Here is a 26,564-nt window from a genome sequence, read left to right as displayed (position 1 = left end):
TCGGTTGGGGTCGATCGAGCGCAGATGGTGGCATCATGTAATACTGATGGTGGGTGCTGTAAGCCAGTTCGCCGGGTTTCTTGAGAGTTTGTTGTGCAAAGAGATAATGATGTCAGTGTGATGGTTAAACTCGCTGTGTTTTATTTTTCTGGGGCAATGATAACACTCAACACACATCTTATGTCTCTGATATGTATAAGGAACCTGGCTCTACTGACTGTCCTTGCTGTATCATGAAGTGAATCATTGACAACTTCAGCTATATGATTACAAATAGATTATGTGGCTAAAGAAGTTTAAAAATATAACTGCAGATAATTTATAGGTGCTCCAGAACGAGATTATGCAAGGAAAAAATGAGTTAGATTACATGGTTAAAATTCGAAAATGATATTGCAGATTATTTGTAGGTTCACCGGATGAATTGCCGAGTAGATAGATCAGATCCGAATGCTGCAATTGTTCTGCGGTGATACGAAAAAGGTTGCATTAGAGAATGAAATTGCAGAGTCTCTGATATATAGGAGCGGCACTGGTGAATGAAATTGCAGATTTTTTCTAGATGTTTCTGAAGGTGCCTGTGTAGGTGAGAAGAAAAATGTTGCATTAGAGAACGAAAAAAAAATTTGAAGTCTGTCAGACAACCCAAGTCTAACTGAAGAACCATTGGTGATTGGTGAACCATTTGTGTGGTTTCACTGCCACTAACAGTATTGTGAACTGAACTGTAAATAATAGTTTCAGATATGTGATTACAAAGTAGATTATGGGGTTAAAGAAGATCAAAAAATATTGCAGATTATTTCCGATTGTATAGACAGAAAATTATGTGGGAAAAAAAGTTCTTTTGTGTCTGTCAGACAACCACTGGGCCACCCTGCACAGGCCAGAGAGCCCTGGAAGGAACGATCCTCTACAGCCGTCGGATCCATCCATCAGATGCATCCTGGCCGTTAATCACGCTCTGGCCCAGTGGTCAGAGTGCATCAACCAGACTGAAGTGCTTGCCTCCTTATTGGTAAAGGATGCAGCGGTACGAGCCTATAGAACAGATCCTGTTCAAGTAAGGTCGTGCTACCAACTGCAGCGCCGCGCCTTATAAACTGGTTCTGCTCACCGTAAACTACCGAGGTGCGACTAATTTATGGCAAGCAACGCTGCGGGCTGCAGCGCAGCGCTTCCTCCTGGTGGATGTCTCGGCCCGTGAAGTTGGGCCGGAGAATAAACGCAACCCAGCCCATCTAAGAAATACCCGTCTCTGCCGTTGCTTTCCTTTTCGACTTCATCAATAATGAAAAAAATTCGCTCAGGGAGCTCCGCCGATCTTGCAGCAGCAATATGACCGGAGCAGGAGAAGATGACGGCGAAGTAGCTCCTCCTCCTCCCTCTCCTCTAGCCCAGAAAGTAAGCAGCAGCATGGGCGTTCCTGGGTGGATCAATCGATTGTGAAATCTCTTTCCCCCTTAACCCGCCGCTCCTCCCTCCCTGTAGCCCATGGACGATGCGGCGGCGGAGCACCGCCACGGCGTCGGCGATGAGCCGTCCTTCCGGATGGAGAACCTTCCTGGGTAACTGCCATTCCGCCAGTCCCTCTTCACAGCAGGAGGTAAAAAATATTTGCTTAAGCATTTCACTGTTACCCTAAGGATCTAACCAGTGCGTGAAAATTAGTCCTTGATGTGATTCCTATGGTGATCTCCACGGATCTGAACCTCTGGGGCAAACAAAAAAAACTGGTGTTTTATGGCTTTGGGGGCAGGGGCAGGGAGCTTAGATTATGGTCCAATTCATGTCTTTTACTTTTTCAGTGAGCCTCACTTTTAAGGTTTATTGCTCAAGTTGTTTGCTACACCAACAGGGAGGGCACCTATCGACTTGCTTGAGTTGTTGGAGAAAGGAAAATCGTCAAATTACTTGCTGCCGAATGAGCCTCTACACCACACACTTCTTTGGATAAAAGGCGCAACAGCCACCTATTTTTGTTACTGAAATCGTTTCGGCTTCGGTAAGACGGTAACACCACATTTGGGTTCCAGCATTCAAATCAGACTGCACAAGCCGTGAACTGACAGCGCCAGACGCACGGCCAAAAATCGACACTAAGAAAACCGGCAAACTAAAGGCTTCATCAGGACACCGCAGACATACATACATCCTGACGCGGTGACGCCCTCAGCCTGCTTCCGGTCTTCTGACCACCGGCCTACTGCAGCCGTGCTGGCTAGAGAAATCTTCAGACGCCACCGGGGACAGCTTGCAGGGCCGCCCGCCGAATGTGTTTCCTGTGTTCGTTCTTCAAGAAGCCGGCTCATAGACTCATAGTAGGATCTATTGGAAGAATACCTCAATAACATGCTTCACTCCTCGTTTCCCAAATAGCCCAAATGAACAGGGTCAGGCACACAACCCCTACTGCTAAGTTGCAAAATCCAAGAAGTACGTTAATGATAAAGTGAAAGTAGTAACAGAATTGCACTGAAATGAACAATAGACTACACTCCACGTGTACTTGGCACCACTACAAAACACCCATTTGAAACTACACTACAAAATGTTGCAAAGAAGGCTGCAAAACACCCATTGAAACCACACTACAAAAAGTTGCAATCTGCATCTGGTCTGATTTCTCTTGTACGCACTTTCAGGTCATTGTGTGTTTTTATTTCAGTAATTAGTGGCTATCGCTTGCCTACCAGTTAGTTTTAGTTAAAGTTCAGCCCGACTAAAAATTCAGGCTCTTTCTTGTCGCGGGAGATTCAGCCTGTTGAAGTTGGAAAAATGCTCTGGACGTTCCACTGTAATCTGTGTTTTTATGGCCCCGGTGATCTGGATTATCACACCGATGAACAACCCATTGATGATTTTCTCAAAGTAAAACGAGCTAAGTGCCTTGAGGCTGTAAATTGGGTTATTCAATGGCATAGTGTGGTAGGTATTGATAAGTTATGCATCAGGTGTGGCTTGCACAAAGAGGACTTTGATCGTCTTGACAGGTGGATTGGCTTTGCCGCTTCATCAAAAACAAAGCAATGATCATAGTTTTTGACCCGAAGAAACTTATTCGCCATCTGAAGAAGTTCATGTCCATCACTTTCGTCTTGAAGCCTCGGGTGTTCAAGGCAGATCCTGTGTGTATTTCTTGTTTCTCGCTGCTGTTTCTATAAAGCTACACTCAGGTATATATGGCTTTAAAGTACTCAGAAGACTTTCTAGCAAACTGTTCAGCAATTTAAGTATACCACGCTAACTTGAGTACTTGACAAACTTCGACATTTACTAATTGACAGAATGAATGTTGAGATGGTTGAGTTTCATGCTGCTGATCTTTGCGCATTTTGAGTGGGAAGGACAAGAGATCCCTATAGTACTTCATGGGTGCTCCAAATTAGAGAAGGCTACGATAATGTTCAGAGGCAGCAAAGGACTGGCCCCTGTATTCACTTTAGTTCCGAGCATTTTGCCAGTGAAGGTACTAACTTTGCAAGCTTATATAGTTGATATGAACAGGTTACCTGGTGTATTTATTTATTCATTCATTTTTGTTTGCGTACATTTTAGTTCTTGAAACTGGGTTTTAAAGTCATTTTATTTGTCCTTGTCATGTTTCAGTTGCAAAATCTGACAACAAGACCACATGGCACGTTTATGCATTTGAGGCACATGACCTGTCAATTAACTGTCTTCTCTAGGCAGCCAAACGCCGACAACAGAATTCTTCAACTTGCCCGCTGCTTGGATATTTCGCCCCGACTGGAGACGTTGTATTTGGATGTGAGTGCCATTTTGTCAGTTCAGATAAACAGATACATGGATCTCAAGTATACTGCTGCTGCATCATTGCATCATTCTTCAGGAAAGACCTGTACTTGGACCGACTGATCTCAAACTTTGAAATGCAGATGGTATATCTGAACCTCGAGGGCGGTGGGAGCGATGATGTTCGTATACATGGGTCTCCCACATGCGTCACCATGATCATCTCAAGACGGTCTGCATTGCTCAGGTCGCGGCTGGTATGTTTCCCATCCAGGATCATGGCATCTAGCGTGCTGCGCCGGAGGTCAGCAGATGGGCATAGCTTACCCTGGGGCGCTTCGGTAAGGTGATCACCATCTTAGGTGCCCCTTCACAGCGAGCGATTAAGCCGATCCTTTGACTGTCCCCATATGTGTAGTATGTGCTATGACCATGCCATCTTCTTATTTTCAACTTACAAGAGGTTATTAATTGTACCCGTCAGGTGCCGCTGGAGCTACTTCCTAACTGATGAAAGAACTTGAGTGGTGAATGCTCAAACAAAGTTTGGCATCCACCGATCGCTGGTGGTGGTGTCATATATTCATATGTAATACTGATGATGCTGGGTGCTGTACTTGAGAGTTTCTTGTGCAAAGAGATAATGATGTCAGTGTGATGGTTAAACTCGCTGTGTTTTATTTTTCTGGGGCAACGATAACACTCAACACACATCTTAAGTCTCTGAGATATAGAAGGAACCTGGCTCTACTGACTGTTCTTGCTGTATCATGAACCACTTGTCTGGCTCTACGGAATGTCCTTGCTGTATCATGAAGTGAATCACTGATAACTTCAGCTATATGATTACCAAATAGATTATGTGTTTGGAAAAGCTAAAAAATGAATCAGATGTGTGACTGTAAATAGATTTTTGAGTTTAAAGAAGTTCAAAAATATAACTGCAGATTATTTCTGATATAATACATAGAAGGAAATTCTGTAGGCAAAAAAATAAAAAGAATTTTTTGAGTCTGTCAGACAACCACTGGGCCACCCTGCCCAGGTGTGAGACTGGAAGGAACGATCCTCTACAGCCGTCGGATCCATCCATCAGACGAATCCTGGCCGTTAATCACGCTCTGGCACAGTGGTCAGAATGCATCAACCAGACTGAAGTGCTTGCCTCCTTATTGGTAAAGGATGCAACGGTACGAGCCTATAGAACAGATCCTGTTCAAGTAAGGTCGTGCTACCGTTGGCAGCGCCTCGCCTTATAAACTGGTTCTGCGCGCCGTAAACTTCCGAGGTGGGACTAATGTGTGGCAACTGGCAAGCAACGCTGCAGCGCAGCGCTTCCAGTGGGAGACGAGAAGGACTCGTGGCTCGGCCCGTGAAGTTGCGCTGGAGAATAAACAGAGCCCGGCCCATCTAAGAAATACATGTCTCTCATTGCTTTCCTCTTTTGTTTTCCATCTGTTGCATCGGCTTTATTTTCCTTTTTGTTCAACACATCTGTTAAAATGCTCAGATTAAAAATAAATAAATAACATCTGTTAAAATGCTGGCTTGTTTATCACTTCTTGTATTCTTTTGCTGGTTCTTAATTACTCCTCCGTTCTATATTATTTGAATTGAAGGTTCTAAATTTTTCAAAAGTTCTCGTCTAGAAAGAGAAAAAATGCCAACGCTGCTACACTGGTTCTGTGCAAAACAAATTTATTTGAACTGAAGCTTCTAAAATTTTGAAAGTTCTAGTCTAGAAAAAAATGCCAACGCTGTTACACTCATTATGTGCACGTGCACACACCACTTTGTAGGTGACCTGTACAAATTCTAGTCAATTTCTACTTTGTTTAAATGAATTATTTTTTAAATTTTTTAAATGAACTCTAAACTGTTTTTTTCAGGAAATTCTAACTAATTTCTCTGGAATTTAGTTGTACAAGTTACCTTGTGAAGTAGATGAGGTAGCATGATACCGACGATGGCGGCACCGGTCAAGAACAACATCAAATAATTATATCCTTTCTATCCATGGGCATGCAAGCTTTTTGTGATGAAACCACACTATGGATTCCTTTTTGTAGTGAAACCACACCATGGACTTCTCCCTTCACTCTTTTCATTTGGGATTCGTGGGTATATCCATCAAATAAGAAGAAGATAATTGCCCATTTAATCTTTGAAAAAAAACAGGAACTGGTACATCATGCCCATAAGGCAAGGCACCTAGCCGATCTGGCTACCCATAAAGACCACACACCATTGAAGAGGAGGAACTTTGTCGAGTCATTACCTCTCCCCGAGCAAGCGGCCTTGATTTTACTACAAATGGCCAACAACGGGCCTTCATCGTGGATCTTTCATCAAACCCGGAACAATAGTGGAGGCGAACTTGGATGCATAGATAGATGGACGAATGATCTACCCACACAGCCTATGCAAACAATCAGCGAGACACGTCGAGGATTAGGTGGCTCCAACTTTGGAAACAACCTCTCTCACAAGAGAGAGAATCACACCTTGTATCAACAACGTTGTACATGGCCATCGAAGTTGCCAAGCATTGAACCAACCTATTACATGGCCAGATATGGCGCCCTGTCACTGTCGCACTGCCGACCAGAAAGCCACCTTGACCGGGAGCACCCCACCACGCCGAGACAGAGCATCCAAATCCACATTGACGGAGCAGCCATGAGTCGGGCATACAACCACAAGACTCTTGATCTTGATGATCACTTCCTTGAGTTTGACTTCTGTTGCGCCTCACTGATTCACTATGACGCTAGGGCCAGTCCCTCTTTAATCGCCGGGGGTTATCTCCATGATCATGTGGAATTTGGACCCCTTGACCCACAAATACACAATTCCGTTACAATTTTTATGTATCAATTATTACAATTTTTATGTTTGATCATCCATGATCATAGATGACTCTGCCTCGATTTGAATGTGACATCATGAATATGTGAAAGGATTCATCATTCAAACGCGAAGTTTCCAACTCTTCACGCCAGCCGCCCCTCCTCCTTCCCTTCCTCGCCGCCGTCTGAGGCAGCCGCCGGGCAAGCCCGTGGCGCCAAGGATGGTGGCGGCGGGGCCTCGGTTGCCCTGCCTCTGCGTTGGGAACCCCTGATCTGCAGCGGCGGCTCCATTGACAAGGCACGGCCGGCTAGCAGCCGTGCGGGCGGTGGATCTGGCGTCCCGGCCGCGCGGGCGGCGGGATCCAGTGGTCGTTGGCGGCCGGCGGCGGTCGGTGCGCGCGATCTGGCGCCTCTCCTCCTCCCCTATTCGTCGTGCAGGCCAGCCTGGTCAGGTCACGCTTCCTCTTGGTCGCCGATTCTGTACATGAGGCGCTGTTGGTGGCAGGGATCTAGTTCGGGCGAAATACCTGGCCGACCGCACCAACGGCGATGCCTGAGGGCACCGTTACCCTCCTTGGAGGCATCGGTATGGACTGATCTCTTCACTTCCCCTTCCCCTAGGTCTCCCGGGCGAAAGCCCTAACATTGTTGGGCGGCGGCAGTGCTCACGGCACCGTTCCCTTCTTGAAGGCGCCGCTTTGGGAACCTTGGGGTTGGGTGGCGCTTTGTGGGTGGTGGGCGACGGCGGTGGTGCGGCCCTATCCTAGCATGGATTTATGTTTGTTGCTTGGAGATGGACTCGCGTAGGTGGAGGTCGTCGTCTGGCGGCATGGTGGCGTCAATGGCGGAGGACCTGCCAAGGCTCGCGTAGGTGGAGATCGTCGTTTTGGCGTCGTGGTGGCGTCGATGGCGGAGGACCTGCCAAGGTTGTCACCTCAATTTGCTCTGAAGATGGACTAGTGGAAGATGACAGCGACGACACATGTGAGTGTGTTGGACTGGTTTGAGCCCCGGACCCGCCAGATGACTCGGTCGGGACCTCCGGCTTTAGATGTTAGGCTTAGGTGAGAGGTCTGGGTATGTGGCTCAGTTTGCACCCCTTCATCATTTGAATAGGAGTAGCGGCAGATGTTGCCAAGATGGCGGATTCAGGCATATTATTGTTCTACTTTGTAAGGTCTTTGAGAATAATCAATAAAATAACCGCATGCATCTCCCAGATGCAGAGGCCGGGGGGTCATCCTCCTTTTCTAAAAAAAATCGCTTACAACTACTAAAAGAGAAGGTCAAGCTTTTCCCTTGCCTTGCGGGATATCTAGGTAGAAAATAGGGCCTTGTTCGGTAGATCCCGAGCTGTCAACTCCTCTAACTCCACGGTCGCGAAGTGAAGATTAAGAAGTTGGCTGCCAGCATAGTGCAAGTTCGAGGGAGTTAGGGAAGCTGGCCATCTAGATCTCCCATTTTCACGAGCTAGAGTTGGGATATCGCGGGGTGGGATATTGCCACCGCCAAGTGAATCATGTCTTGGTACTGGTTCGAGCGCACCACCCCAGCCAATGACTTGTCCCCTCCTCCTCCCCCCCACACTAGTCATCCCCGACCTTAGATGCCATGAGCACCCGACGGCGTGGAGACCGGCCACCTCCCTCCCCATTCACCGCAACCCACTCTATACCGCCGCCATCACCCTCCGTCGATGCCCTCCCGGCCAGTGTCAGGACTTCACCAACATCCTCGACCTCCCTGGACATCCGAGCTCGTCCCCGACATCCCCGACCATTGGAGCACGTTCCCCACTGTGCTAGCTCTTCAGCCGGAGATGAGCCACATTGAAGGAAATAGGATGTCAGTCTGAGCGGCGATTGAGTGAGAATCTCTCCTGCCGAATGGTTTTCAACTCCAGTCTTTTATGGTTAAAAATTGACGCTAGAAGCTGGACTGGATTGTCAAACACGCCCTAAACGTACACTTCAACATGACTTTTAGTACTCCATCCGTTTCAAAATGTAAAGTGTGTTATTTTTCACAAAGTCAGATAGTTTTATTTCCGATCAAGTTTACAATAGATCAAAGGCGGATGACTTTCCCTTGATTTTTTTTACAAAAGATCAATATCCATACAATATACCAGACAAACGAAATGTAAAAACACATTTTTGGTGGATCTGACAGTAATTTGGTTAAGTACTAACAATACAGCAGCCATTTTTTTTTGCTGTGCTGTGAGTACTCTTTCTTTTTTTTGCTCTGTTGATTAGGCACAGCAGCCATGCCACGCGACTGTTCGTCATCGGCGTCTCCGGCGAATCGGCGGCGCACCCGCCGCCCCAGAGCTCCAGCTCCAGCTCGCTCCCCGACACCTCCGGCCGATGCCTCGCTCCCCGCGCGCGGTGTTAGCGCCGAGGTGTCCGGCTCCTCCCCTACGCACACCAAAAAAAAAAAAATTGGCCAACGCCCGCCTACCTCCTCTCCCTCCATCGGCGCCCCCTTGCTAAAATTGGCGCACCGGGCTAAGTACCATCGTCCGTCGTGCATGCGCGCGCGGCTGCCGAAGCTGGACCGCGGGCGCGGCGGGGCGGGGCGGGGGCCGGAGCCGGGGCGAGGGCGACGATGGCGGTCATGGGGTCCGGCACCTGGCGCAAGGCCTACGGCGCCCTCAAGGACTCCACCAAGGTTGGCCTCGCCAACTTCAACAGCGAGTACAAGGTCAGCTCCTCCGATCCCTTGCAATGGTTGCCGCATACTCATATGTGTTCGTCTGATTATCCTGCATCCCATTCCTCCTGTATCTGTCTGATTATCCTGCAAATTGACACATCAATTGCTAATGCGCCCCAGAAATTTCTGATCTTTGCAGGATCTGGATATCGCCATCGTGAAGGCGACGAACCACATGGAGTGCCCGCCCAAGGAGCGGCACTTCAGGAGTGAGTGGTTTCCCCTTCCTGACCATGCAATGCAGCATCCATGCGGCCTTGGTAAAATCTTTTTGCCGGATGCAGGGATAATGTTTGCGAACTCGGCAAATCGCCCGCGGGCCGACGTCGCCTACTCCATATGTACATTGGCCCGGAGATTGTCCAAGACCAAGAATTGGATAGTGGGTCTTGTTCCTCACTTGTTTGTTTATCTATGCCGATTGATGGTCCTTGATTCAGTCATCTCCATCCCTTCTCTCTTGGTTCTCCTAATTTTCCTTTCTGTCCATTGTGAGATGCATGAACAACAACTAGCAAGGAGTATTCATTTGGTGCATCGAAAAGGGCGTGCATTGACTAGTAATGTTTGCTACAGGTTGCGCTTAAAACATTGATAGTGATACATAGGTTACTGAGAGAAGGCGACGGGTCATTCAAAGATGACTTCCTGAGCTATTCATACAGAGGAAACATTTTGCAGCTTCCAAATTTCAGGGACGACTCGAGCCCATTAGGTTTGTTCTATCGCGCGTCATTCTGAGCTGCAGCAACCAACGAAAGCTCCCGCTCTTCTATTTCGGTATCTGATGCGACGCTCTCCTCCACCCCCTTTTGTCAGCATGGGATTCCTCTGCTTGGGTTCGCCTGTATGCATTCTACCTACATGAACGTGTCGAATGCTTTGGGGTTCTAAAATACGACGTCGAAGCCGATCGTCTGGTGAAATTACCCCAGGCTTCTGGCAAGGTAAACACTGATTTCTCATACAGTCCCAACAGTCAACACCCATTATGGTTTTGCTGATTTGGTTGTCATGACTGTAATGTTGGAGTGTTGGCACATTTACCCCAGGCACACAGTAGAACAAGAACCCTTCCATGTGAAGATCTTTTAGATCAGTTGCCTGCATTGCAGAAACTACTACAACGGCTTATTTCTTGCCAGGTTTGATTATAGGAAGACCGCACTTCTTTGATACCATTCTTTCCTCTTGTTCATCTTCTTCACTGTCGCAGCCTGAAGGTACAGCCTGCACCAATCACCTTGTACAATATGCATTAGCCCTTGTAAGTACCAAATTTGTTATGCTTTTCTCCTTTTAGTTCACAAATAGAATGTATTTCCTATTGATCGTATGGATGTTTTATGGGCCTCAGGTTTTGAAGGAGAGCTTCAAAATATACTGTTCGATAAATGACGGCATCATCAATCTTGTTGATATGGTACTCTATACAATTCTTCTGAATGTCATCCTACGTGTTCCGTGTATGCCCATAATCAATTTGTGAACATAAGTTCAGTTCTTTTTCTCTTGTCTGGATAGTATTTTGATATGGCAAAAATGGATGCTATCAAGGCCCTTGAAATTTATAAAAGAGCTGGCCAGCAGGTACAGAAAGTCAGGTTTTTTTTTCTTCTTCTTCTTCTCCTTCCATATTGTTGGTAAACTAACCAGTTCATGTCACTCCATGATTTGATTTTGCCTATTTCACAGGCAGAAAAGCTTTCTGCGTATTATGACTACTGCAAAAATCTTGAGCTCGCCAAGACTTTCCAGTTTCCTACTTTGAGGCAGGTGTGCTTATTCATCCATTCAATATTCATCAATGTCTTAAGAGAATACAGAGGGAATATTTATGTATATAGCAGTCAATAGCTCCCAATTGGCCATGACCTATAGTCGTATTCACAACTATTATTTTCTTGGATACTCCTGATTATACATGTCAATCAATTCATGTGCACTAAATCTCTGGGTGCGAGGATTTAGACATATAGTGATATATGTTGATGGGTTACTGATATGCAGCCACCTTCTTCATTCCTTGCAACTATGGAAGAGTACATCAGAGAAGCACCCAGTGTCAGCATCACGAGAAAGAGTGTGGTGAGTGCGTTCATTGTCAGTAAAATTGCAAGCAAAAAGGAAATCAAGACACTCAACATAAATCCACTATTGTTCTGTTAATTCTTGCTGTTGCTAGCAGAGTTCACCTAGTGACCACGAAGATGAAGCTCCACAGGAAACCGAGAAACCGGTTGAAGAGGAGAAAGAAGAGCCAGCGGAAGCTGCACCTGAAGAAGAGCCACCATATACCACTCTCTCAGAAGAAGATGAACCCCCACCATTGCCGCCAACCACTGGGGATCTATTAGTAACTCCGATCCACTATGTTCTGCCTTCATGCCAAATTAGTGCCTGCTTCTTTGAATCTTACACACTTGCTCCTATGCCGCTCGCAGAACTTGGATGAAGAATTGCACCCCATGATTGCAAACCTTGAACAAAGCAACGCACTTGCTCTTGCCATCGTGGAACCAGGTATGTACTGGATGTAATCAGCAAAACCACAAGTAGCAATTATGTTGTGATCCAATAAGTTTCATCTGCATTGGTGCTATTTTATGTTTCTAGAATGTTTATAATGTTTAAGGTTGTATCTGCTGCTAAATACCACATCATGACGTCGTGAGTAATGTAGGGAGTGAGAACAATGCCTCGGCCCCTCTAGACTTGTTTGCCGTTGACAAAGCTGGGTGGGAATTGGCACTGGTCGCTGCCCAGAGTAACCACACAAGCCAACCAGCTGTCAGCCAAGTGGTATGTATATGTTGCTATATCTTTAGATTCAATCTCTGCATAAGATTTTACACAGCTCACTAGTTGGCTCAGTTTGCATTTGTTGAGTTGTGATATGCTGAGCTGCAGAATCTAGTTAATTACGGGCAATTTTATCAATTCTCGTGATATTCTTCTGTTACATTCAAATTAGTAAAAAAAAACTTTCAATCCCCAAAGAACAGAAATTTCTCAAATTAGTATTCAATCCCCAAAATCAGAAACAAAAGAAGTGCTTTTGAAAAGGTACCACAATGCCGAACACAGCATATAACTGCATGCAATTTTGCTGATTCATCTGCATTTGCTCAGCAAGCCGGAGGGTTCGACAAGCTGCTGCTAGACAGCCTATACGAAGACGATGTGAGGAGGCAGCAAATCGCCAGTGTGACCTACAACGGCGGCGTCACGGTGAACCCATTTGACCCCAATGACCCGTTTGCCATGTCCAACAGCTTCGCGCCGCCATCGAATGTGCAGTTCGCCATGATGGGGCAGCAGCAGTACTACCAGGCACAGCAGCATGGCTACTTCCAGGTGCAGCAGCAGCAACAACATCAGATGGTGGCGATGCCGCCACAGACATACCAGCAGCAGCAGGCTCAGTACGCCGTGAATGCCGGATTATCCAACCCGTTCGGAGATCCGTTCAGTGCTCTCGTCACGACGGCAAATCCGCCAAAGCAAAACAATCAGATTTAGCCTGAATTGCGCAATCTTTGCTGTATCTTACTCTAATTTCGGTCAGTCGTATACCATTCTTCTAATTCTGAGGAGCAACTTGTATAGTTTGAACTTTGTAGATACTGTAAACCTTATGGAAATTGTGTAACATGTTTGGGAGATGATACAATCATTTGAATGCCATGACACAATTTCCACTATCGAACACATGTCTGCAAACACATGAGCATATTTAACATCATCATCACACAACCTAGAAAAATCACCAGTAACTGAAACTGTTCAATTCACCCAAAAAGTCAGGCAGTAGCACAAGAGATGGTGACCACAGTACTACTGATCTCAATATTGATGAGTGTTGCACATGACAAGAAAAGGTTACACGAATTCAGTTAAGTTCTTATTTCCTCATGAAAGGGCATGAATTCATGTGTTCTACATATGTACAGTAGCAGAAACCCATAGATAGGTAATAATAAAAACATAAAACAGACAGGTCTTTCTTGATCCCCCACTTCACCCAGTGCGATGAAACTAGCGGTTCCAGTTCAGTCCTCTTCAGCTAGATCTGCATCCTCTACCAATCCCTCCACCTCCTCATCCGGGAAGCGTCCTGCATAAGGATTAATCCAGGTTTTAGTAAGGATGCAGGTGCAAGAACACAGTGTGTGATCAATTGATAAATGTTTTGTTTTGATGACAAGATGAGAACTAGAGATGAAATGCACTTGACTTATGCTTTGTTAATTTTATCGCACTAATCACTTCGATCACTAAGCCCGGAAGAATCGAATTTTACGGTAAATTGCTAAACAGGGCCACATGAGCTTGTATCGCAGAGCAAGACTAGTTTCTAAATCGTAGTGGATTCCACCGGCTGTCCTTGCGCTGCAAATAGGTGCCTATTCTGGGGCGTTTCGGGAATTATTTATTGATTTATTTATTTTTAATTGTTACTTGGAGAGGGGGAATGAAATGGGGGATCTGGGGCGGGACGGCCGCTCACCGTCGACGAAGTAGGCGGAGCAGGGGTATCCGCGGGAGGAGGAGGCGACGGCGCGGGCCTCGTCGTCGGAGAGCGGGGGCGGGAGCACCCCGATCCCGCCGCCGCGGGTGACGAGCTCGAGCAGGCCGAGGGCGGCCCCCGCGGGGCGGGGCGGCGCGTAGTAGGAGGTGCCGGGCCGGAAGGGCGCCCACTCGGGCTCGGACATGCGGGCCATGGCGCCGTCGATGGCCTCCTCGAGGCGCCGCTTGAGCGCGCCCGCGCCCTCCGCGGCCGCCGGCGACGCCCCCGCCGCGTCCAGCTCCAGCACCATCGCGCCCCCCGCGCCCGGGCGCCGCGTGTGGTTGGCGCGGCGGGCCACGGCCGCCGCGGGCCGGGCCCCCAGCCGCCGGGACAGGGTCGCCGCCGCCCGGGAGGAGAGCGCCCGCGCCATGCTTACCCAGACACGCGGCGGTGGTCGGAGGGGAGCTCGCCGTTCGCCGTGACCGGTGGAGACGCGCGCGTGGGTGGGGTGCGGGGTGGTCTCGCGAAGGTGGGGGGAGGGGGAGGGGGGTGGTAAATATAGCTGTCGGCCCGGGGGCCTATCCGCAAATAGGTCGGCACGGCTCCGTTCCGTCTCGGGCTGGGAACTGGTTTATTTTTTAAGACGGTTTTGCCCACCGGAAAAGACCAAACCACGGGCAAGTGGGCGTCGCCGACTGTTTCACGGTTTTGACAACTTTACCCCTGGGAATCTCTTTTTGTAAATGTAGTGATGAATTTTCTTTTGCAAAAACCTCCTATCTACTCTAAAAAAAGCTTCTTATCTATCATCAACCATCAAACATCATGATGGGACAAAGAATAAGAGAAGTGACAAAAATTACATCTATATCTATAAATCAGCTAGCGACGACTACAACACCGGAACGAGTCGAAGGCGCGCGTCATCATGGCCCCTCTCACACCGGGGCCGAGCAAACATTTTTGTAGTAGTCAGTCCGGAAGTCGTCGTGTTGAGGCATCAAAGGACCAGCACACCACAACAACAACCGCAGTTTATAAGAGAGTAGTAGATTGAAATGATCTAACTTATAAACATACGAACACAGACGAATAAAGACCGGATCTACGCAGATCAACCAAAGACAAACACCAACCAAAACACATGAGATCCGTCGAAGACTGATATGTCCATTTTGCATCATGTTTTTATATCGATATTTATTGCATTATGGGATGTTATTACACATTATGTCATAATACTTATGCCTATTCTCTCTTATTTTATAAGGTTTACATGAAGAGGGTGAATGCCGGCAGCTGGGATTCTGGGCTGAAAAAGGAGCAAATATTAGAGACCTATTCTGCGCAGCTTCAAAAGTCCTGAAACTTCACGGAAGCTATTTCCAGAATATATAAAAAATACTGAACGCAAGAAGTTCCAGAGGGGGGCCACACCCTGGCCATGAGGGTGGGGGTATCGCCATACCCCCTGGACGCGTCCCCCTGCCTCGTGGGCCCCATGGTGGCCCTCTGATGCTCATCTTCTGCTATATGGAGTCTTTCGTTGAGGAAAAAAATCATAAGCAAGCTTTCAGGACGAGACTTCGCCGCCACGAGGCGGAACCTTGGCGGAACCAATCTAGGGCTCCGGCGGAGCTGTTCTGCCGGGGACACTTTTCTCCGGGAGGGGGAAATCATCACCATCGTCAGCATCAACGATCCTCTCATCAGGAGGGGGTCAATCTCCATCAACATCTTCACCAGCACCATCTCATCTCAAACCCTAGTTCATCTCTTGTATCCAATCTTTGTATCCAAACCTCGGATTGGTACCCGTGGGTTGCTAGCAGTGTTGATTACTCCTTGTAGTTGATGCTAGTTGGTTTACTTGGTGGAAGATCATATGTTCAGATCCATTATGCATATTAATACCCCTCTGATTATGAATATGAATATGCTTTGTGAGTAGTTACGTTTGTTCCTGAGGACATGAGAGAAGTTTTGCTATTAGTAGTCATGTGAATTTGGTATCTGTTCGATATTTTGATGAGATGTATGTTGTCATCCCTCTAGTGGTGTCATGTGAACGTCGACTACATGACACTTCACCATTGTTTGGGCCTAGAGGAAGGCATTGGGAAGTAATAAGTAGATGATGGGTTGCTACAGTGGCAAAAACTTAAACCCTAGTTTATGCGTTGCTTCGTAAGGGGCTGATTTGGATCCATATGTTTCATGCTATGGTTAGGTTTACCTTAATACTTCTATTGTAGTTGCGGATGCTTACAATGAGGGTTAATCATAAGTGGGATGCTTGTCCAAGTAAGGACAACACCCAAGCACCGGTCCACCCACATATCAAATTATCAAATACCGAACGCGAATCATATGATCGTGATGAAAACCAGCTTGACGATAATTCCCATGTGTCCTCGGAAGCTCTTTACTTCATATAAGAGTTTGTCCAGGCTTGTCCTTTGCTATAAAAAGGATTGGACCATCTTGCTGCACCTTATTTACTTTTACTACTTGCTACTCGTTACAAATTATCTTATCACAAAACTATCTGTTACCGATAATTTCAGTGCTTGCAGAGAATACCTTACTGAAAACTACTTATCATTTTCTTCTGCTCCTCGTTGGGTTCGACACTCTTACTTATCAAAAAGACTAAGATAGATTCCCTACACTTGTGGGTCATCAAAGACACACCTCTACACGTCCTCTGAGGACGTGAGACGCACCGTTGGGATGGGGCTAGACGGGAAGAATATTATTCCATCTTCAGGGATCCACCGTCGCCTCACCTTTCTGAGTAGGACACAAATCCTAAACAGACTAAAAAAACATCTAAAAACAAAGTATGAGCCCTTCGCCTGGCCAGGATCCATTGCATCTCCATGGTCTTAAGCCACAGGAGACAAGGCAGGATCGGCGGCGGGCGCCGACGGCAGACGAGAAAACCCTAAACCCCGAGAGACTTTCTTTCTTAATATAGTGAATTTTAGAGAACCCTAACTTCGTGGAGACTTGTGCCAAAATACCACAATCTGAATTCTTATAAGATCATAAAGTCACATTTTTGTGCTGATGATTGTCACAAGACCCAAACTGTGCAGAAGATGTCAAAACAAACTGCCCGATCCCACTTGTCAAGCCGCGCAATGACAATTCTTCAAAAGTTTCCCTTTGTTACCATTATCTGGTGCGCGTTTAGAATAAAAACAATCATTTTTTCAAAAAAATGATACAATTCTTTGAAATTGATAAATAAAAATTGTTCAATACTTATTTTGGAAAAGCTTCATGTCATCAGGAAGAGCTATTTGAGAGAACCATCATTCTACGATTTGTCATCCAAATTTGAGCAAATTTCGATAATTTTTTTTCTAGACAGACTGAGAAAAATCAAGGAAATTACAAAAAAATGGTTAGTATTCGGTGAAAATCTAGCACATTTGCATGAGCATTTTATGAGAATCATTGTTCTAAACTTTTTTTGTCCATCACTGAATCTCGCCTAAAAATTCAAAGTCTCCATATAATTTAGAAATGTTAACGAGTTATTTATCACCGCGGCAAAAGTAACGCCTGAGAAGTGGGTCTCACCGGTTATTTTTGATAACACATGGGATATTTGGGGTTTGTCTTGTAGCAATTTATTACTAGTAAAAATATGGTTTTATGACTAATAATAATAACTAAAAATGTGATATATTTTTTTGACGTCGATATCCACCACACATGTGGCATAATAGGCATTCACCCACACACCGTGTGTGGCATGAGCAGGGGACAGCCCACACAGGCTGTGTGTGGGCGAACAGTATAATTGTCCACACGTGTGGGCACAACTACTTTGTGCCACACGCCCAACAAGTACTACTCATCCCCATCCCGCACCTGTGGCACGAAGCAAATATGCCCACATGTCCTGACGCAGCTACATTAGATACCCGCGGGATGACGATTTAGTTGCCATCCGGGATGGCAGATGTAGTTATCCGGGATGACAAATATGATTGTAAAAGTATGACAATTCTCTCTGTTTTGGTTAACTATAGTTGCCATGTCTATTTATGATAGTTGCCACGTGTAATCAAATCATAGTTGTCGTGTGTGATTAACTACTTGTCACATATGACCAAATAATAGTTGCCATGTGTGTTACCTAGTTGCCACGTGTGGTTAATCACAATTGCCATGTATATTTATCTGATTGCCACGTACGCGCAACTGTAATTGCCGTCTAGCAAACGAATCATAGTTGCTATGTGTGTTTGTCTAGTTGTCATGTACACACAACTACAGTTGTCATCCAACAACGTATGACTGTCGTGTGTGCGAAAAGCAGTTCACCCACACACGCGTGGACTAGATGATGGCTGTGTGGGCAGAAACTAGTTCGCCCACACAGCGCAGCTGGCAACCACGTGCTGTTGGTCGTGTGGGCGACCTCTCCAATGCCCACACACCGGCATTGTCCTATGTGGCACGCGAAAACTGACTCGGTGTGTCAAGATTCGTGCAAACTTAACTGGACAGTGATCCAGACGTGTGGACGAGTTGCAATATTGCCACATGTGTGGGCGTTAGTGTTTTCGATTTTTTTCCATGGTCCATAAAGTTGGGGGTTATGTGAAATTCGCTCTCGAATAAATAAATAACGATATAAGCAAGGGGGACAGCAGAGAAACGTTCTCCACTTTGCCCCCTCGCACGCGGCCTCTGCCTTCCTTCCTTGCGCTTGCGGCGGCGGCGCGAAACCATCGGAGGACTTTTGCCGGGGGAGCGAGTTAGGGTTTGTGCCGCGGCGGCGCGCGAGGATGTCGGCGTACGACGAGGTGGAGATCGAGGACATGGAGTGGAGCGAGGAGCTGGGGGCGTACACGTACCCGTGCCCCTGCGGCGACCTCTTCCAGATCACGCTCGCCGACCTCCGCCTCGGGGAGGAGATCGCGCGCTGCCCCTCCTGCTCGCTCTTCCTCACCGTCGTCTACAACGAGGAGGACTTCGCCGACGCCAAGGAGCCCCCGCAGAAGCCGCCGGCCGCCGCGCAGCCCGTCGCCGTCGCCTGAGCGGCGCGCACCGCACCCCCCGTGGGTGGCTCGTCGGCATGGACGGTATGGCTTTTTGGGTGATTGAAGTTTTAGGAACTGGCTGCTTCCGTTGATTATTTGAAAGAACTCATTTAGCTGTGTAATTCGTGCTATGTGTTACTGTAATAAGTTTTTCCCTGTTGTCTACTGTATGATTTTGGATTCAGTAATTAACAACTATGGTGAGATTTTAGCTTTTTTGAAGCATATGGGGTGTATGTTTCAGACTTTCAGTTTGTCCAAGTGGGAACTATGATTTTGGTGCTTGGTACCATGCCAATACTACCTTAGTTTACTATCTTCATTCAGCTAGACAGCTACGAATATGAAGTGCATCTATAGAAGTCTGGAAATTTTGTTTCCTGAAAGTGCTGCGCTAGACTGATTATATATGCGCACTATTTTGATAGGTCGAGGAAGGAGTGGGGAAATTGAATGCTTGGGATTTAGTGTGCCCTGCAGATTGAATTTCCAATTCCCCACTATAGTAGGTTCTTTTTTTTTTTTGGTATTACCTCAGTAAGTCAAGTATAAATACACTGCAAAGCTGGAACTCTGATTGTAAGTGGTAGGTTGGTGGTGAGCCCCTGAGGCTTCCGCCAGCGGATTGGTTGATGAGCATAATAACTAATAGGTTCCTGTTTGGACATATGTTGGTGTGATTAACTGAGTATTAGCCTTTTAAATTGTTATTATCCCCTGGCAGATCCTGTAGAATTAGAACAACTGTTGGTCAGCAGCTTTTGGTTTGTGTGTGACAAGAAACATTAAGAACTTGAGATTTTAGTCCCGTCTCAACTGCATTTAGCTATAGTTTACCTAGGAGGCTGAGTTCACTTGAATCGGAGCCTTCTGAGAATTCATTTTTGTACTTGTCCTTATGTGTTGGATCTTTAGAGTTAATTGCAGTTCAGCTTTCCTGATTACTCATTCTCAGGGGCAATCCTGTAGGAACTGTCCTGATGCATCCACTTATTGAGAGCTTTTATGTGGACGACCTGCTGTTTATCTACGATTGCATATCGGACATAGGTTGTTGGAGATGGGAGACCATGCCAGTGTCCCTCCCATGCTTCCAATACCACTAAGAGATATGTAATCTGCCTAGTTTGATTTATACCATGAATTTCAATAGCTTTTCTCAACTAGTCTGGTCACCGCAAAATTCAGGGTTCGCAACTTCCGTTCCACCAGAATCTTTCGGTGTCATCTGCCATGATTAATCTTGCAATCATTTTGGACCGAGTTGACCTTTGCATCCACTGCTTGCAGGACGATGGGATCAGAATCATAGCTTGGAGAGGAAGAGAGAGAATCACTGCATACGCGGGAGCATCTGTACTTGTACTTGTAGAATGAGAAAAATCGCAGCATCGTATCAACTTTTGGTTGTTGAACTGAATTTATCTGTGTGTACCCACTCAGTTGTTACAAAGGCAATTTTTTGTTATCCCAGTTTTTGTAATCCCGGTGACTCTCCCATCTCATTGCTGCGCCTTGTGGAGTTGTAGTAACCTGTGATGTGGCTTGGATGAGAAGTGGCCTAAACATGCTTTTTTTTTACAGGAGTCATTAAATGATTTAAATCAATCTATCTTGCCATAGGTGTTCAGATAAACAAGCTAAACAAATGGGTGTAATGCCTGCCAGCACTGGATTCTTAATTTAGTTCCAAATAATCTGATGCGGCCACAATGGCCACCAGCAGCAGGTTCTTAGTTCCCCCAAGAATCAGATGCACATTTTTTGGTGCAGAATTTAGTAACAAAAGAAATGCCACGTAGATTGACTCATTGACATTAGGATCACAATTCACAAGGGACTCTGTTCACTAATGTACCTTTGATATCTCATGTATGTATTCTGAGAGCAATTGCTTTTGATTTAGTGAAGTATGAGTTTTGCCCAAGGGAAGCCAACATGGCAGCACATGAGGCCATGAGGTACCTAGATCAGTATCTTTTCTTTCTGAAATCATGTACCTGGGTCGATGAACCCCCCAAATTCCTCATTCAGATGCTAATGAACAATGCAACACTTATTTTTAATAAAGACACCCGAAGGGCATCTTAGATCTGATTAATATCAAGGAAAATAAAAGCTAGTGCAATGGATAGACAACTAGACTAATGAACAATGTAACACCTTTTGATAATAAATAAAAGCACCATATTTCTTTCTCTCAAAAGAATATGACATGGAAAAGGACACCGACAATTTTTTGCAAATCCATCGTTGGTAAAGAGCAGGCCAAAGAGAAGCGAGCAATAGAGAAAATGATTGTAGCTCCACTTATTTACAGCCAGCCAAGATTTGATCAAATGTACAGCCATTATTTACAGCCAGCCAAGATTTGATCAACTATACAATTATGTTTTTAATCAGGTTACTGGATCATGTACACACTACTTAGAAAAGATGTATTCTGCATCACTAGACAATTGATTTGGAGGTCTTGTCAAATGAAAGTTAAATGTGTACAAAAGAGATAGTTATACTGTACTAGTTAAGATCCAGAGCAGATAGACGTTGTACTAGTTAAACACGACATAAAAGATCACTGATCTTCTTGAGTTCCTCGAGGGCTACAAGCGCCTTGGCTTGCTCTGTGCTTCCGGGACCATTTTGCACTGATGCCGTGGGTAAATTTGGTCGAAAGTGTAGTTCAATAACCTGTTGAATAAAAGCACATTAGACAACAGATGGACACACTTATTCAGAGTGATATTCATGATCTGAGCTTTGGGTTGTAAACTTAACAACAGATACAATTCAATTTTATTATTCTGTATAGGAGACTCAACAGGGGATTTACAGATGAAATGTACTGTAAAAATGAATCCACCAGTATCTAAAATTAGCAGAATATAGATCTATAAAGCACCAACATAAAGTAGGAGCTTTAACAAAACCTTCAATTAGGTATGAGCTATATATGTCATTGACTCTTTACGAAAATAACAGTGATGTGTTGCAAAAAGTTCAGGTGGCAGTAACATACTTTAAATTTTACGATCAGCAGCTTTAGTCAAGCATGCTTACCTGAATATTTTCAACCATCGATTCGCCAAAAGACCTTAATGTTCCGACCAACTCCTTATCAGCCACCTTCAAACTTGGGCCTACGTCAGAACATATGCTATGCTCTTGATTTGGTTGATAATCCACCGATTCAAATGTTCGATCTGTAATTGCTGCTTCATCAGTCTTACCATCACCCTGACAGGGTTCATCAGTCTTATCATTATGCACAGACAGTGTATCTGGCTCATTAACCACCTTGGCGCCATGGGAAACACATGGTTCTTCCTCATGACGGGTATCATGGTCATGATCAGTACGACGCCGAAAGGATGGAGGCCTATTCCTTGATAAATACTCACGAGCTCCATCAATACGATCTCTAATTTTGGCAGAAGTTGTATGGTAACCATCATGCGGGCCTGCCTCACATAGACTGTTTGAGGTACTTCTAACGATCTCTGCAGTACCTTGACCAACACAATCCTTTTGGTGTACTATAGGCATGGTTGGTAAACTGTTTATCAATTTGACAGGAACTATATCAGTGGTGTTCAGTTCATCAACAATAGGCTCAGGCTGGCTAGTTGAAGTCGAATTGCTGTTATCAACATTGGCACCCTTTGTTCTAGAAACATTTGATTCGGTGTTGGACACGCTTCTTCTTAAAAATCCCCTTCCTTTTATCCTAACAGTTGAACCACCACTTCGTTTGTCTCCTGACATCTGAAGCATCTTCCATGTCTCTTCCCAATAATTGGGTGGAGTCAAGGGAGATTTTCCTGTCAGGGGAGACAACGGAAGATTTGCTTCTAGAGCTAACGACTGCAATAACTTGGCCTTCTCAATCAAGTTCTTCAAGTCAATATCTTGAGGAAAATTTAATAATCTCACCAGGCAAGAAGTCGCATGCTCACTTCCCAGCAAGGAGGATCTGAGATGAAGCATCATTGAGACTGCCATTGACAAAATCAGGGCACCACGGGGAGAACATAAAACCTTAAACTGATAGTCTCCCCGATTTTTTATGTCTGTACAATATGAATGGTTTGGAGAAGAGAAGATTTCATCCCAAATAAACAGAAGATTGTCGAGTGTAAATTCACGACCAAATAGGACTCGAAGCCATCGGAGTGCAAAGTACTGAGGTTCTACTCCCAACTCCACAAGATGACTGTGAAGAGAGGAATCCACACTAGCAAGCAAGTGATATATGGCAGCTGATGCCTCCCTTACAGGTGTTAAACCCATGCTTGATTCTGATGCAGGACTGAGAGAATAGAAATCGGTAATAGCAACCACACCTTGTGCACCATTCATCAACCCGTTCATCAAATTCTCAAACATACAATAGGCATCATGCTCCATGAACTTTTCAGATAAAATGATACCTAGCTCACCCTCTGCTCCATATGCATCATTTATCAAGAGGAGGTCCCTAGTATCAGCATCAAGCTCGTCCAAACTTCTAATTTTAGCTGCACCACCCTCAGAATTGTTAGCCCTGTCACTCCTGTTCAGCAAAAACCTATCTGGAAATGTCTGGCCATCAAAATCGTCACCAAGAAGCTCTTCATGAAGCTCCTTAACTTGTTTAAAGTGCTGCACATCAATGTGAAGGACATAGAACAGAGGAGCTAGGAGTTCATGCATTCCTGTAAGTGAGAAGTGATTTCTGTTGTCAATTGTGCAACAAAAATAGATGGGTATTAGTGCAATTAGGAGGTAACATGAGGAATCCCTAGTAAGTTAAAACATTATGTAGCAGCTAAAATAGCATGCTGAGTTACACATGTGGGAAAGATGTGCACCTACACAATTATTACCTATATGGCAAAAATAATGCTACTCAATTTAATAAACAAACTTAAGTTCAATGTGCTTATGTCATGGAATCTACCAGTAATTACATCATCAATTGCCATCAATATATTACAGATATCTAAGAAACAGTTTGTGGTTGTAAAATATCTTGAAAAGAATGGCTCAGCATTAAATTTACTCCCTCCGTACCAAACTACAAGATGTTTTTTTGGTTTTGCATAGGGCATAAAAAACGTCTTATATTTTGTTACGGAGGGAGTAATAAATAAGAGCCCTGTGAAACCAATTCTCTTAGGCATAACATATTGTAGGCTCTGCAGCCTTAGTTAGATTCCACAATGTTAGGCCATATGAGAAGTGCACAATAGCTGAATACGCACCGACGACTTACCTTGTTTATATCCAAACTCTGGGTATCTAAGGCTCCATACTAGCAGTATGCGTTCAAGCATGGACTGACATGTGGTTGTTTGGAAAAATTCTCCCAATTCAGGATAGAGTCGGGACAGGTCTTGGTTCAGCATTTTCTCTAGTTCTGCATTCCTGAAATATTGACCCCAAGTGCTTTCTGCATTCATGGTGTACAAAATGATTAGAAGAAGAAAAAAAGAGCTGATGCAATGCAACTGAATGTCTTCATGCTATTCATGAAAAATGCAGAGAACGCGTGAAGGATATATCTTCCTTGTATTGCCGAGGATACATGTGGAACCAAGAAAATGAATAACTGCTGAGAAAAATAACAGCATGTTATGTTGGTTGTAACCAGTCTATTATCAGCTGAGGGCTTGCGGTGAGACATGGTTGTTGGCTACTCAGAAAAAAAGGGCTATCTGAACTAACACGTTACCACTTTATCATCCTGATCCCACCCTGCCTCCCCTGAGTCATCTAGCACCAACCATTTAGCCAGAGAGATGGTGACAGATCATCATCAATTTTATCAGTAACCATTGTGGTGTGAGCAAGGTGCTCCAGAGTATCTGATGTAACAGCCTAAATCTACAAGAATTTCAGTGGAAGCTCGGTGCCGCAAGCAACGTCAAGTTGAGGAAAAGCTTACCCACCTGGGTTCTGTGACAGTGGGTTCTCCACAACAAGATTAGGAGCACCGTCTTCGTCCTTGGAGAGATGGGGATCTATCAGCAGCCGCCGCCGCAAATTAGCGTATCTACAACAACAAACATCAGTTGCAGGCCAGGAGTCAAAACCCTCGAAGCTAACAGACTTGCACATTCCCCCCCTATGATAACAACTGATTTACAAATTCCTTGCAACAATAACTAGGTAAATGAATGCTCAGAGAAATGTAACTCCTCGCGATGATTAGCACGCATAAAGCCTATATATGCACGTAGCTTCACTACAGTCCAGCATCATGACGGCGAGTTAATTAACATTGAGCCGAATCAAACACTGAGACAGGATAGCAATAGTCCATTGACTCCATTCCCAGAAAGACCGGGGCGATGCCTGAATTTTGATCTTCTTTTTCTTCATGCGCGCCGATCAAAGCAGAAGATTCGGTTGGTTGATCTGACGACACGGGCGCCATAAAACAGAAGCGGCAACTCTCCGCGTAGCTCTCAGCGTTTCAAGAAACGGAGCCTTCCGCCGGCCGGGACCGGAAGCATTGCGAGAAACGGGGAGGGGGGGCTGACCTGCGGCGGGAGTCGGCGGCGGCGCGGCGGAGCTCGGTGGTGGGGACGTCGGGGGAGCCGGGCAGGACGCCTAGATCGGCGCGCCACCGCGCGCCGCGGAGGCCCGAGAAGCGCTGGCCCGCCGGTGGCTCCGGCATTGCCGCCCACCTCGGCTCCGGCTGCACCCCCAGCCCTCCGAGCGAGCGCCCCGCGGCGAGGGGAGGGCCGGGGCGGGGGCGGGGATCGAGCGGGGAGGGGCCGGGAATTCGGATCGAGGAGGGCGGAGGGAGGGAGGGAGGAGACCTTCTTGGCCTGACCGCCCGCCCGAGGATGATGGGAAAGGGGAGGGAGCTGACAGGGGGAAAGCGAGCGAGGGAGGGAGGGAGAAAACGTCTCGGACTGGTCTGGTGTTGCAACTGTCGCTCGTATGCGCAGTGCAACGACCTTTTCCAGTTCGATCCGTTCCCTATGGCATATGCTTTTGTGCGTGGCAAATGCACTAGAATCTCTAGAACATCATCAATTCTTGCAGAATATGAACAGAATCAGTGGGGTTTTCAAAATCCCTGACTCGCAACTAACACATTGAATCACCACCGGAGCTATTACGTTTTCCCGTGTTACCTTCCGGCTACGATTAATTTACCGGATCTTTTTCACGGTTCGAAAAAAGATTGTTCAACTCTTATCGATCTTTTATGGAGGATTCGACTTGCTTTCCTTTGTACAACCACAATGTGACATGCGATGATCCATGAAGGGTTTTGATACCACATGATCCTAAGAGATCCCAGTCTCATGGCTTCCAACCCTTCTTTAGTTATAGGCTTTTGAACATATTGCCCGGCCCATTTTCTCTCAACCCCTCTTCCCCAACGGCAATACGGCATGCGCTGGATCAAGCTGTCTCATGACGAGGCGCTTGCAATGACAGCAATCTCTTAAGCGTTGTGCAGATTTGGAAAATTTTGATCTGGTTGTAACCCATCGTCAACCGCCCCTCCTTCTCCCGACGACATGGATTTGAAGGTGGTGTGGTAGCACCCATATGCAGGCGATGAGATTCTCAACCTACTTCTGATGTTTTCTCCAGCAACGCGCGATGGGATGTGGGATTTGGGGCTCTCTCAACACCTGTATCGGGCTAGTAAGAAGGCACTAGCTG

General features: G+C 45.9%; 5 protein-coding genes and 2 non-coding genes across 12 annotated transcripts; 3 read left to right on the top strand and 4 right to left on the bottom strand.

Annotated features, from left to right (window-relative positions):
* Positions 1 to 850: 850 nt before the first annotated feature.
* LOC125526206 lies at positions 851 to 1,073 on the bottom strand. The gene has a single exon (XR_007291622.1). It is a non-coding gene; the product is annotated as a small nucleolar RNA U3 (small nucleolar RNA).
* A 178-nt stretch (positions 1,074 to 1,251) lies between these two features.
* Positions 1,252 to 4,527, top strand: LOC125524348. 4 transcript variants are annotated; one of them, XM_048689412.1, is made up of 7 exons: positions 1,252 to 1,404; positions 1,492 to 1,606; positions 2,955 to 3,176; positions 3,288 to 3,469; positions 3,610 to 3,771; positions 3,900 to 4,102; positions 4,241 to 4,527. In XM_048689412.1, exons 4-7 carry the CDS (start codon positions 3,293 to 3,295, stop codon positions 4,278 to 4,280), a joined length of 582 nt encoding a protein of 193 aa, XP_048545369.1. In that variant the 5' UTR covers positions 1,252 to 1,404; positions 1,492 to 1,606; positions 2,955 to 3,176; positions 3,288 to 3,292; the 3' UTR covers positions 4,281 to 4,527. The 4 variants fall into 4 exon arrangements, 3 of the variants coding, with proteins under 3 accessions (XP_048545369.1, XP_048545370.1, XP_048545368.1); XR_007290692.1 differs by having other exon boundaries at positions 1,859 to 3,176; positions 3,900 to 4,527; XM_048689413.1 differs by having other exon boundaries at positions 1,492 to 3,176; positions 3,900 to 4,097.
* A 239-nt stretch (positions 4,528 to 4,766) lies between these two features.
* Positions 4,767 to 4,986, bottom strand: LOC125526207. The gene has a single exon (XR_007291623.1). It is a non-coding gene; the product is annotated as a small nucleolar RNA U3 (small nucleolar RNA).
* A 3,828-nt stretch (positions 4,987 to 8,814) lies between these two features.
* LOC125519991 (putative clathrin assembly protein At5g57200) lies at positions 8,815 to 12,999 on the top strand. 2 transcript variants are annotated; one of them, XM_048684770.1, is made up of 15 exons: positions 8,815 to 9,311; positions 9,463 to 9,532; positions 9,608 to 9,705; positions 9,900 to 10,038; positions 10,143 to 10,270; positions 10,376 to 10,468; positions 10,540 to 10,590; positions 10,681 to 10,746; positions 10,848 to 10,913; positions 11,019 to 11,099; positions 11,334 to 11,411; positions 11,509 to 11,679; positions 11,768 to 11,846; positions 12,007 to 12,125; positions 12,456 to 12,999. In XM_048684770.1, the coding sequence occupies exons 1-15, from the start codon at positions 9,216 to 9,218 to the stop codon at positions 12,843 to 12,845; spliced, it is 1,725 nt and encodes a 574-aa protein (XP_048540727.1). In that variant the 5' UTR covers positions 8,815 to 9,215; the 3' UTR covers positions 12,846 to 12,999. The 2 variants fall into 2 exon arrangements, with proteins under 2 accessions (XP_048540727.1, XP_048540728.1); XM_048684771.1 differs by having other exon boundaries at positions 8,816 to 9,311; positions 11,512 to 11,679.
* Positions 13,000 to 13,149: 150 nt separating this feature from the next.
* LOC125519992 lies at positions 13,150 to 14,385 on the bottom strand. The gene is made up of 2 exons (XM_048684772.1): positions 13,834 to 14,385; positions 13,150 to 13,440 (listed from the first exon to the last, which is right to left on the bottom strand). Exons 1-2 carry the CDS (start codon positions 14,261 to 14,263, stop codon positions 13,376 to 13,378), a joined length of 495 nt encoding a protein of 164 aa, XP_048540729.1. The 5' UTR covers positions 14,264 to 14,385; the 3' UTR covers positions 13,150 to 13,375.
* A 4,125-nt stretch (positions 14,386 to 18,510) lies between these two features.
* On the top strand, positions 18,511 to 20,364 carry LOC125526017 (diphthamide biosynthesis protein 3). The gene is made up of 2 exons (XM_048691041.1): positions 18,511 to 18,938; positions 20,187 to 20,364. Exon 1 carries the CDS (start codon positions 18,642 to 18,644, stop codon positions 18,891 to 18,893), a length of 252 nt encoding a protein of 83 aa, XP_048546998.1. The 5' UTR covers positions 18,511 to 18,641; the 3' UTR covers positions 18,894 to 18,938; positions 20,187 to 20,364.
* An 818-nt stretch (positions 20,365 to 21,182) lies between these two features.
* On the bottom strand, positions 21,183 to 25,801 carry LOC125526016 (TBC1 domain family member 5 homolog B-like). 2 transcript variants are annotated; one of them, XM_048691038.1, is made up of 5 exons: positions 25,421 to 25,801; positions 24,827 to 24,930; positions 24,151 to 24,327; positions 21,957 to 23,590; positions 21,183 to 21,587 (listed from the first exon to the last, which is right to left on the bottom strand). In XM_048691038.1, exons 1-5 carry the CDS (start codon positions 25,555 to 25,557, stop codon positions 21,453 to 21,455), a joined length of 2,187 nt encoding a protein of 728 aa, XP_048546995.1. In that variant the 5' UTR covers positions 25,558 to 25,801; the 3' UTR covers positions 21,183 to 21,452. The 2 variants fall into 2 exon arrangements, with proteins under 2 accessions (XP_048546995.1, XP_048546996.1); XM_048691039.1 differs by lacking the exons at positions 24,827 to 24,930; positions 25,421 to 25,801 and having other exon boundaries at positions 21,957 to 23,610; positions 24,151 to 24,289.
* Between the last annotated feature and the right edge of the window lie 763 nt (positions 25,802 to 26,564).

Source organism: Triticum urartu, chromosome 7 (assembly GCF_003073215.2).
Source record: "Triticum urartu cultivar G1812 chromosome 7, Tu2.1, whole genome shotgun sequence".
NCBI classification, from domain to species: Eukaryota; Viridiplantae; Streptophyta; class Magnoliopsida; order Poales; family Poaceae; genus Triticum; species Triticum urartu.
Note: the sequence above shows the minus strand (reverse complement) of the source record. Positions and strands in the feature narration are given on the sequence as shown.

What these genes read in the sequence shown, in the direction of transcription:
- LOC125526017 (XM_048691041.1), top strand. Translation starts at nt 18,642, where the DNA reads ATGTCGGCGTACGACGAGGTGGAGATCGAGGACATGGAGTGGAGCGAG.
- LOC125519991 (XM_048684770.1), top strand. Translation starts at nt 9,216, where the DNA reads ATGGCGGTCATGGGGTCCGGCACCTGGCGCAAGGCCTACGGCGCCCTC. An exon ending in ATAAAAGAGCTGGCCAGCAG is followed by an intron (nt 10,914 to 11,018) that starts GTACAGAAAGTC and finishes CCTATTTCACAG; the next exon opens with GCAGAAAAGCTTTCTGCGTA. An exon ending in TCTTGCCATCGTGGAACCAG is followed by an intron (nt 11,847 to 12,006) that starts GTATGTACTGGA and finishes TGAGTAATGTAG; the next exon opens with GGAGTGAGAACAATGCCTCG.
- LOC125524348 (XM_048689412.1), top strand. Translation starts at nt 3,293, where the DNA reads ATGTTGAGATGGTTGAGTTTCATGCTGCTGATCTTTGCGCATTTTGAG. An exon ending in CGAGCATTTTGCCAGTGAAG is followed by an intron (nt 3,470 to 3,609) that starts GTACTAACTTTG and finishes GTCATGTTTCAG; the next exon opens with TTGCAAAATCTGACAACAAG. An exon ending in TGGAGACGTTGTATTTGGAT is followed by an intron (nt 3,772 to 3,899) that starts GTGAGTGCCATT and finishes TTTGAAATGCAG; the next exon opens with ATGGTATATCTGAACCTCGA.
- LOC125526016 (XM_048691038.1), bottom strand. Translation starts at nt 25,557, where the DNA reads ATGCCGGAGCCACCGGCGGGCCAGCGCTTCTCGGGCCTCCGCGGCGCG. An exon ending in GCCGCCGACTCCCGCCGCAG is followed by an intron (nt 24,931 to 25,420) that starts GTCAGCCCCCCC and finishes TTGTTGTTGTAG; the next exon opens with ATACGCTAATTTGCGGCGGC. An exon ending in CCCACTGTCACAGAACCCAG is followed by an intron (nt 24,328 to 24,826) that starts GTGGGTAAGCTT and finishes CCATGAATGCAG; the next exon opens with AAAGCACTTGGGGTCAATAT.
- LOC125519992 (XM_048684772.1), bottom strand. Translation starts at nt 14,263, where the DNA reads ATGGCGCGGGCGCTCTCCTCCCGGGCGGCGGCGACCCTGTCCCGGCGG. An exon ending in CTCCGCCTACTTCGTCGACG is followed by an intron (nt 13,441 to 13,833) that starts GTGAGCGGCCGT and finishes ATCCTTATGCAG; the next exon opens with GACGCTTCCCGGATGAGGAG.